Below are 10927 nucleotides of genomic sequence, written 5' to 3' on the forward strand. Positions count from 1 at the left end.
ATGTGATGGGGTCAAGCCAAACTTCAAAGTACTGCCCCCCTCAGCAGGGTGATGCAGTCAGGAGCTGGGAACCAGGATCTCTCATGTCTTTCACATGCCTGGGAGGGCACTGTGACTTAGCTGTTTGGAAGAGAAGAGGGGAAATGTCCAGAGGACAATGGTGGTGGTGGTGGTGGTGGTGGTGGTGGTGGTGGTGGTGGTGGTGGTGGTGGTGGTGGTGGTGGTGTGTGTGTGTGTGTGTGTGTGTGTGTGTGTGTGTGTGTGTGTGACGGGGGGGGGGGTCTGCATTCCCCACTCTGGTCTGGGAATTAGGAGCTATAACCCTTCACAGAGTAAGCAGAGCGGGTTGTGAAGCCAGTGTCTCTCATGGACTGCTCCCAGCTTGAATGACCCCTTGCGTTTCATAGACATATCCTTCTCAGAGCATGCATGGACAGGACTCTTCAAACCCTTATTGAACCACATGGTTAGCAGTGAGTTTGTTTTTCAGCTCCTATTTAAGTCATTCTGACAGTAATCTCTTTGCTCATTCTTTCTGGGATCAGGCAATCCCTAGGCACTTGAATGGGGGAATTTCTTCACTGTGAGAGCGACAGAGCACTGGAATGGGTTGCCCAGAGAGGTTGTGAAGTCTCCTTCTCTGGAGATGTTCAAGGCCCGCCTGGATGCAACCCTGTGTAACATGCTCTAGGTGACCCTGCTGAGCGGGGAGGTTGGGCTAGATGATCTCCAGAGGTCCCTTCCAACCTTACTGATTCAATGATTCTGTGATGATTCTATGAATCCCAACTTAAAGCTCATTCATCAGCATGCTTCAGTAACAGGGGCTGTGGCTGGGCGGAGCTCCCTGGAGGCAGAAGCTACCAGAAATATGCTTCATAGCAGTGTGGGGGAGGTGATATCTGAGTACCTGAGAATACCTTGTATTTTGCCTGATATTGGCAAAAATACAACGGTCTGTCTTCAAGAACATCATAGTAATTACTTTATAAAGAAAAAAAATATAGAACAAAATGGACACATCAGTGAATCAGAGAAGAGAATATTGCAAAGTGTTCAAAGGGATAAAAAAAGAATTGTTCAAATTGATCTTACCTTGGATAAAGAGAAGACCACAATCCTGACCCTCATGCCTGTTATTACACAGGAGAAGCAGCAGCATGGGAAGATACCACAAGATAAGTGAGGGTAATTTGAATATCAACAGACAGAGGGCCACACAGATGCTCCCTTGTTCCAGCAGCAGATGTTCTTTAGTGACCAGAATGCCTTAGGTGGGTCAAAGGCCAGATTAGTCTTGGGTGGCAATACACTGATTTCCAAGTTTCCAGGGACAAATGTTTCTTCCTCTACAAAGGGGCTAAGAGACTTCAGTAGCTGTTTTACCAAGTTTTAGAGACTCCATGGGCATCTCTGGAAATGTGGAAACAAAAGGAGAAAGAAGTTTTGCATTGTGGGTTGGAAGACAGGGAGGAGACCGAGCTCAGAAGATCCATGACAGAGGGAAAGAGGCAGTGACAAAGCTGGGCCCATACTCTACTGTGCTGTCCGAGGAAAAGGATATTAATACCACATGTTCCATTTAAATGAGAGTGCACAACAGTGCTGGGAAGTCAATATCAAATGTAAGCATTTTTAACCCCCTTTTTGAGACCAGGAGTTTACACAGTGATGCGGTATATGTGCTGAAAGGCCTCTTTTGCCTGCAGAAATTGGGGACCAGTAGCTAATTTCAGCCAAATATGACAGAGAGTCCATAAGGAATGTCAAAATGTGTGGCTCTACAGAGGTAGTGAAAAAGTACTGCAGTAAAAGAAAAGTCTGTTATCAGAGTATCATAATCTCAGTGAATCAGGGGAACTTTTCCCAGTCAGAGCCACTGTCTCCTAAGGTAACAAGGGAAATCACAGATTTCTATGAAAAACACACCCATTTTTGTTCTTGGGCTCTAGGCATCACAAGGACCTCAAGGATGAAACCAACAGAAGCAGCTCAGAAGCATATCCGTTTTTTTTTTTTTTTTTTTTTCTCCTAGATAGCCTGTCATTCTCTGCTAAGCCTAGACTCCAGCTGCTGAACTGTCCTAGGCGGAGGCTGAGAGAGTTACTGTTTTGCACAGCTCTGAGCACAAGGATCTTCTCATCCTTGGTGTCCCTCAGGGCTGCAGCTATTGAGACAGAACAGTCAGTTGCACTACTGCAAACAGGGAGAAGTGCCTCACCAGTTTCTAAGATGAAATGTTCCCTCAGCAGAGGAGTTGATTAGATTCACCCCCAGGAGCGGATTTCCTCCAGCAGAGGAAAGATCTCCCCTCAGTAGAGGAGGATCAGTGTGGGGAAAATTAAGAAAACCAAATGGGCACACAGCAGTCCATGGCTCCTGATGGGATGCTTGCAGGGCTTTCTCTTGTTTTCTACTGGCTCCACTACTATTTAATAACTTCATTAATGACCTGGATCATGGAACCAAGTGCACCTTCAGCAAGCCTACAGACAATACAAAACACGGTTAGAATTGCTGATACTGCTGTCATATAGAGGGGTCATGATAGGCTGGAGAAATAGGCTGTGGAGTGTGCCCTGCATCCAGCAGGGAGTGGGCTGATGTGCCAGTGCCCCAGCAACATCCATCAAAGTAGCTGTGGCCAGGAGAACCTAAGCTTTGTGGTCCTCCCCCTGCAGCCCTGTGCTGGGCAGTGGGTAGAAGAAGGGGAAAGGCCACACACACCACCACCATAGTTGTTGACAGGAAAGCCAAACTTCTCCTCCCTGTCAGACAAGAGCCTTCTGAGCAGATCTCTCTGCCCTAGTCCCTTCCCCACCCTGCTGAGCAAGCCTAGGACAACTGCCCCAGCAGGGCCTCCCCCAAGAATACAGTTTCTTGCTCACATGCAAGGGCCTTGTGCCATCTGCCCTTCGGCATTCATACATCTGCAATCTGCCCTCCTCTTATCATCCAAGGGAAGACCAAGGCCTCCCTGGCTTCAGTTTCCCACCATATGCTTCTCCTGCCTTCTGTCTCAACCCACGCTGCCTCCTGAGAGACAGCAAGGCCAGAAGCACGTGGAGGAGCACCTTGCCAAAGCCTGGCCTTAGCTAGAAAGCTCTCAGGAAGGTCCTGGTAATGGTCAAAGAGAGTAGAAGCTCGCAGCTCCCACTCCAAAGGCAGACCCAATGGAAAGGCTAAACAGGAAGCAGGCCATTACCAGAACACACGTCAATGAAGTCAGCCCCTTGCAGAGCATCCTTTATTTCACTGCTGACTTTATGGCCCTGCAGCACACCCTTTGGATGAGCCTGTGGGAGGTTCTGGGGTTCTCCAAGTCTCYCCTTGCTGACACAGTGCAATTCCCTGTTGCTGGGAAGACAGCACCCTTCTCAGGGCAGGCAGTGCAGTGGGCCTGCAGCATGCAGGCTGCTCCTGCACAGCCAGCCCCAGGGCATTCCCATGGACTCCCTCTGCCCAGGCCTGCACATCAATGCCATGGCCAGCTGTCTTTAGGCTGGCTGTAGGGATGCAGGGGCCAGTGCAGGAACCGGGAGTGGCCCGCCCTCCTCTCTCTCCTAGATAACACCGAGCTGCTGCTCCCAGCATCTGGGGAGCCCTGGGATGACGCCAGAGCTGCTTGACTGGTGCCGGGGCAGAGCGGCTCCGACTGCACATTGGATGCTGTAAGAGGAGGCAGAAAGGTCAGCAGATCCATCCCATACCCGCTGGAATGAAGAGATCAGAGCTGTGCACTGCAGCCCTCCCAGGTGACTCCACCACTCCCACCCTGACCATCACCTGCCAAAGCCTGCCTGACACCCAGCTCTAGCCCTGGCAACCAGGTCCTTGGCTTCTTACCAGTGCTCTGGCCAGCACAGCCATCACACTCCCACAGGCCCATGGTATCCCCCACAGAGGAGCATCGGCGGTGGGCCCCGCTCGCAGCGCATGAGGAGCACAGCAGCAGTTGCCATGGGCTGAGGAAGCAAACAGGCTGTTGACCACAGAGCCCCAAGCAGCAAATGTTGCCTGGAAGTTTCCCAAAGACAAAGTGATCGGAGAGGGATTGTGCCCAGCAGAACTCCCTGGCCTGGCCCCAGCTGGCTGCCAAGAGTCCCTGCTCCCCAAGTCCTGGCTGGATGGAGACAAATGATCCTGGGCAGAACCCAGGACCCTGGGGGTTCCTCCACCTTTTTGTAAGCTCTTCCAACATGTGGCCAAGCCACTGCTAAGGCATCTGTCCCCTCTGAGGAGGCTGGGAAGCAGCTCCTGCAGAGACTTACCCCTCCTCTTCTGACTGTTGCCTGCCTCCCTGGTAAAGGCACTGGCTGGCATCAYAGTGGCTATATGTTTCATATAAATCTTCAAAGTTCTCCTCCTCCCAAGCTGGTCTTCTGTGGGAGAAGCAAGGAAAGGACATGAGCCTCCTTCAGCATCCCTAGCCTCAGTCAGATGCTGACTGCAGGCCCTGGTCTTCTGGACCCCTTTGTTTTCATCCCCTCAGCAAAGCAGGGCACAGGGCCTCTTTGGGAGTCCCAGTCAGGCCTTGCTGGGTCCTCTGACCTCTGCTCTCAACTGCCTGAGCTGCTTACAGGGAGAAACCAAGAGGAAAGAGCCCTAACAGGAGTTCAGTAGGAGCCCTCCTTTCCCCAGAAGAGCTTTTGGGGAGGGGGGGGAGAAATTGACCCCAGCTGGAAAAAAAAGAAAAAAATACAGAAAGCAGCTGGCAGTCTCGGGGAACAACAAATCCCTCCACAGCTCAAAATCACCAATATCCTAATTCTTTCTCAGCAAGTCCCTTTACTGCAGCAGGCACAGAGCATGGAATATCCCTCTAGGCAGAGCTGTATCATTCTCTCCTCCAGGCAGCTACTGTTGCTGGAGATGCAGCCTGTGTGGAGGGACTGTGGCCTGGGCAAGAATAGTCCCTGGCCATTCTCACTTCTTTTGTGCATGGTAAGAGGGAAGAACCAACCTGTCAGGTATATAGATACCCAGCCGCCACATCTCAGGGAGAAATTTCTCACGGTCCTTGCACAAGGGACACGCAAAGTGCCTCAAAGCAGAATGGAGAGCATGTTCCTGCAGGAGAGAGGCCACCAGTGTCAGCAGGACACTGCTGCTGGGCACCTCGAGTCCTTAGAAGGTGGGAGAGAGAAAGGTCTCCTACCTGGATGCAGCCTCGGTGGAACCAGGCGTGCTTGCAGAAGGGGCACACCATGGTGCTGTAGGAGGCCCTGTCTTCCACAGGCTCCATGCAGATGATGCACATGGTGTGCCCATCTTGGTGTGTCTTCATTCTCTGCTCTGGGCGGTGCTCCCAGCAGAAGGACCTGAGTGAAGACAGAGAGGTAAGCCTGGAGAAACTGCAGGAGTCCTTCCTTGTCTCTGGGTGAGGTTTCCCATGGCTGTAGAGGCCATCATGCGTTGCAGCACTCAGTGCACATGTCCCTTTTCCCATGCCTTTCCTCCTAACATGTTCCCCACCCAAAAGGACTCCACATGTCCTGGATGAGGCCTGGGCTCCAAACTTACTTGGAGGGTTCTGGGGCACTCATGCCAAGCTGGAGSCTGTGCCTGCAGTGGGGAGGCCTTGACACACACATTTTCCAGCTTCACCCCTCAGGAATCCATCCTGACCCCCCAGGGGGCTGAGACCAATGGATTGCCAGGGCATTGCTGATGACCCACCCTCCTGCTCAGCTCCAGCACCATAGGGAAGTGGGAAAATGTTACATAAACCCTCCACGTCCTGTATCAGGCCCTGGGGGACACTGGCAGGGGTCACTGCAGGGCAGAGATTGCAGTTTCCCCAAATGCTTGGCCAGTGTTGGCAGCAGGGAGGAGGAGGGGGATTTAGCAGTACGGGAGGCTCCAGTCCAAGCAACGGTAGCCCTTACCTGAACTCCCCAAAGAACTGTGAGATGCAGCCCTCTTCGGACCCACAGGGGAAGTGGAACTTGCGGGCGCACCGCTTCTGCTGGCACACAACGGTGGCCCCCATCTTTCCACAGACACAGCAGGTCTGCAAAGAGCGCAGCAGCTCTCCCACTCAATCAATGCCAATCAATGACACTGGACAGGACCTTGAGCTCTGCCCTGCCCTTCAGAGAAGAACACAGGGATCTCCAGACTTTTCTCAGCTCACACAGGAGCCTTCTATTAAGGAACTCTCACCTTTCCAGCTTGTCCCCCAAACACTCTGCCCATGGCTTTCTTGGAGATCAGCATCGGGTAAAGAAGCCAATCAGAGAACCCTGAGCTTCTGATGGGGAGCCAGGAGTGGCAGTAGGAAATGGCCTGTAGCCAGGCTCCCCGTCCCCTCTCAGCATCCCTAAGGAGCTGGCTACCTGCTTGCCGAGATAGTCATGCAGGAGCACTTGGGACTCTCATGCAAGCTGGACTCTTGGCCTCCTGGGACTGGCGAGGGAAGGCCATGAGGGAAACCTAGCACAGCAACACAGTGCTCCTCCCCTGCTGGATCCTCACCTTCYGAGCTGCCCGATTCACTGCCTGCCTGATATCCCCAGGGAGGAACCGGCAGAATCCCTCTCCATTGGTGCCTCTCTGGTAAAGCCCTTCAGCAAGATACTGGAAGGCAGAGAAGTGCAGGAGCTCATCAGATCAGTGAGATAGGAACCATTCTGGATGGCTTGTCCTGAGTCTTGAGAGACAGCAGGAGACAGCTCGCTTTGGGACTGGATGAGCTGCAACAGTCCCTTCCTTAGACCTCACCTTGAACAAAAAGGCATGGGGAGGGCTGAGCCTCAGGTGTGCTGTGGTTTTGCATGCTACTGACCCACAGAACAGTGGAGAAGAGCTGGTAGATACCACTGCAGAGCTGTTACTCTGCAAAGTGACTCAGGGAGTCCCTGTGGCTGGGCGCATCTGCTTGTGAGGGGCCAGGTCAGGAGGGCTAGATCTTCCACACACAGGGAATAGGGTCATTCAGCAGCACCCAGATGAGGAGGCTGAGCTAGGGGCTCAGCAGGAGGAGTTGACACCTATAGGGCACCTGGGGCTGCAATTTCACACATGTACACATGCCCCTTGGGGTGCCAGGGCAAAGCTGTGGGCAGCCCCAGGGGAACTCACCAGGCAAAACTCATGTGCACAGAGGCCATCCTCCTGGCACTTCTGCCCATAGACATCCACATCAGAATGCACACGGCGACACAGTACACACTCTGGAGGCGGGGGGGGAAGGAGTAAGGGAGAGCAAACATCCCCACCACTGAGCACCTCCTGAGGAACTGGGGAAAACTCAACCTGAGTGATTCCCCCCCAGAGAACATCCTCTCTCTGCCATGCCATGGGGTACACCAGGCCTGGAGCTGCTGGAAAGACCCTTTGGGGTTTGGAGAGGAGGGAAGCATTGCCAGGATGTGTGTCCCAACAGGCCCCCATGGGAGTGATGGGTAGGAGGCGGCAGACAACCTGGGGAAGGGTGTCCCCGGGTCTCAGGAATCACAGTGCCTCCTCACCGGCATGGGGAGCCCTATGCCTTCACAGCTGGTCCCCGTCCACTCCCATGCACATTCCACTCTGACGGAAATCCCAGCAATGTGCCAATTCCAGCCCCCACCTTTCCCCAACTGGGGCTCCTGCTCTCTCCCTGCTTTTGGCTTCCCTTTTCCTCCCCGGACTCCTGAAGCACAGCAACCTCTGGGCAGTGCCTGCCCTCTCCACACAGCCCTCCCTTTCAATACTTCTCCCTCGCCACACAAAAAGCCTCCTTTGCTGAAGTTCAAGAGGTTTCCTGCAATGGGAGGCTCCTGAGGACCTCCTGCAGCCCACTGCCACCATTCCCACCTCTGCCCAAAAGTCATTCCCACAATGCCTTTGCCCAGCCCCTGGTTTCTGGGAGCTCATGGGGTTCTTTGCTCTCACCATCTTCCCTCGACTGCTGGGCCTTCTGCTTCATAGCGGCCACTGTGCAGGTCAGTCCCAAGAGCTCTGAAAAGTCCACAGCTGGGCTGGGCTTTCCCCTCCAGAGGCCCCTCTGCCAACCCTAAGGGACAAGCAGGACAAGCATGTGACTCCAACATAGCACCAGGACCTCAGAGGTATGAGGACCTGCTCCCTCCCTCAGCAGTACCCACGAAGTCCCTCCTTTGCCCTGACATGGGGCTCTCCAAGCCTCAAGCAAAGGCTGGTGCTCCCCAAGTCTCCATCACATGACATTCCAAGAGCACTGATAATGGGCACCAGTGGCTGACAGCCCTTGAGCTCTAGGTCACCCGAGAAGTGGGATTGTCTTCCCAGCTGCCCTCCMCACCCCTGCACACACAGGATCCATACTCCTCCCCAAGCCATCCCTCTGACGGACACCTGTCCCCACTCATCTCACCAAGTTGCCCAGAGGTGCTGCCTCCCAACCTATTGCCAGCCAGAGACCAGCAGGCTTTTATCTACTGGGCCTGGTGACCTGTGTCATCACATTGTCCACTGTGACACCATCACCATGTCTGTCCCTAGGTTCAATGTCAGGAAGAATTCTGGGGGCCAGAATCTGGGGACGAGAGCCCTTGGCTACCCTGGCAGAGATGTTATTCTGGAGTCTTTTTCTGACCCCTTGCAACAAGCAGACCCTACTACTTAGGCCTCTCCAAGAGATGGTCGACAAAGAGACCCTCCCATTGCTCCCTGGCTCTGGGAAGAAATCATCCACTCCTCGGGGCTGTGTTTCCCTCACACACCCTTGTCTCTGCCTGCCAGTCCTGCTCCCAAGCTCCCTTGGCCTCCTCTCTGCCGGCACGGACAGGCACTTCTCCACTGCAGGAACAGGCATTCTCTCCTAGGGCCTAAAGAAGCAACATCCAGCCCAGAGCCACCCAGCCACTTCCCTCTCCACTGAAACCTGCCCTCCCACAAGTGTCCTCTCCTTGAGAATGAGACAGAAAAGTGGGGAGGCTCTGAGGTCCCTCCTGTCCTCACTCCAACAAACAAATACAGGCCTCTTGGATCACTCCTGGCTTGCCCCAGTGCCTGCATCCTCGTGGTCCCCTCTCTTTCTTCCCACCCTGGGAGTCCTTGCAGTTGTCCAGAAATATGTCCAAGACACAAAAGGTGATGCCTCCCCTAGCTGAAAAAGGGCACAGAATGGGGCATTTCCTTACACAGGCCAGGGAAGCCCCTCCCCAGCCCTGGTGCCAGCACTGACTCTTGCTCTGGCAGTACTCAAGGGAAGGTAGCCTTGCAGGCCTGGGAGGAGTTTCAGGGCTACTCCAACCCCATCAAGCCAGTAGCCTCTCCTCTCAGACTCTCCCTGTTGGTAGCTTCCTCTGCCATATCTCCTCTCTGTGAAGACAGGTTTGAGCATTGCCAAAACAGCTAAGAAGAAAGGCAATGCTTAAGACACAGGTGTTCACAGCAAAATTCCTGGGTTTTAATTCTTAAAGTGATAGTCGTCTAACTGCAGAGAAAAGTACTTTGTTCAAGTAAGGAATTATTCTTTTTACCTAGCTAACTGACACTACAGACTTACTTTGCTTCTGAGGCTTAGCAGTTGTTTTACTGTAAATGGCTAAAATAATATCTAAAACCAAGGAAAAAAACTGACTAATTTTCTTGAATAATGAGGACACTGACAGCAGCAGCAGTAGTCCCACACCAGCATGCCTCCTCTCAGCTCTGGAGGTGCTGTCCCAGAGGTCTGGCTAGTCAGGAGCTCCGTGTAGTCTACTCCTCAGCAAGCAGGGCCAGGGACAAGCCAAAGAGTGGCAGCCATCTGTCCCCAAGAGTTAGGTGCAATGTCTTAATTGTGTGCAAATGAAAAAGTAAAAAAGAGGGATAGCCCTGCCCTGTAACACTCAGGCATATGTTATGGATGTGATATATGAGGTATGCCTTAAACAAACTGTTTTTGCAAATCCACAGAGCTGGGAAGTGGTGAGAGACGGCAAGTCTTCTGTAGGCAGGACAGTGCCGCCTCCTGCATTAACTCTCCCATTCAGACTAAAGATTAAGGGTGCATGTGCATGGAAAGGTCATACTGCGGTCACGGCAATAAAGAGGAGAAGTCGACCACCAGAACCCTCTACATCCCCAGACCCATTTTGAGAACTTTCTGAATGACGCAGTACGTATGCTCAAATTTTAAGAAGAAACTCTCTCTGATGGCAGGACTTTGGAAAATAAGAAACTATAAAAGGCACAAGATAGGGCAGGTAGCTGCCAGCCCACCATCCAGGAACCTCGAGTTAGGGACAACACGAGACAAAACATCACTGGAACCTAGGGTGAAGATCTCTCTTTCCTATTGTCTCTATTTCTCTTCCTTTCTCCTTTTTTCTTCTTCAGCCTTTTCTAACTCACTGATAACATACAGTAGAGAAAGTTCTGTTTTGCTTGTGTAGTATAACATACAGGATGAAATAGTTAGGATTGCACTTGTGAACACCTAGTCATTCCTCTTGTATAGTCAATAAAATGGTTTAATTAGATTTATCAGTCGCTTTGCATTGACCTCATCGTTATTTGTCCACGGTGTATCATGAAACATAGCACAATCCATTTGAGACCCAGGGTCAGAGATTCGGATTGTGACAGCATAGCTGACATTGGCAAAGAAAAGGTCAGAATTTGCATTAAAGACTCTTGGATGGCCTCCAGTACTGTGTGTTTTGGTTTGGAAAGGGGACTATTTCTTGTGGACGGCCTCAAAGGAGGAGAGAGTGACTCAGTGAGAAAAGCAAGCTTGCCACATGTCTATCTGCGGCACTTCACTTGGGCCAGCCACAAAGCCACAGCATTCGGTAGAAAGGGACGGACTCCTAGTGAACTAAAAAACACCGCACAGCTCTGTAAAGGAGCACCCTTTGAACTATAGCAAAGAACTGCTTCATGCTTAATCCCGCCTGTGTCAGTTCTCCCTGAGCCCCAACAGTAACCCAGAGCAGGAGACAGCTCAGACAAACACTTGCACCGTTCAGGAGCT

At 52.4% G+C, this 10927-nt stretch overlaps 1 protein-coding gene across 1 annotated transcript; it reads right to left on the reverse strand.

Moving 5' to 3' along the window:
• Positions 1-3475: 3475 nt before the first annotated feature.
• Positions 3476-7912, reverse strand: LOC146586094 (E3 ubiquitin-protein ligase PHF7-like). Its single transcript, XM_085321849.1, has 9 exons — positions 7879-7912; positions 7084-7175; positions 6478-6579; positions 5889-6013; positions 5159-5321; positions 4964-5070; positions 4272-4382; positions 3847-3965; positions 3476-3669 (listed from the first exon to the last, which is right to left on the reverse strand). Exons 1-9 carry the CDS (start codon positions 7910-7912, stop codon positions 3476-3478), a joined length of 1047 nt encoding a protein of 348 aa, XP_085177975.1.
• Between the last annotated feature and the right edge of the window lie 3015 nt (positions 7913-10927).

Source organism: Rhea americana, unplaced genomic scaffold (genome assembly GCF_003343005.1).
Source record: "Rhea americana isolate MKP2758 unplaced genomic scaffold, rheAme1 scaffold_719, whole genome shotgun sequence".
NCBI classification, from domain to species: Eukaryota; Metazoa; Chordata; class Aves; order Rheiformes; family Rheidae; genus Rhea; species Rhea americana.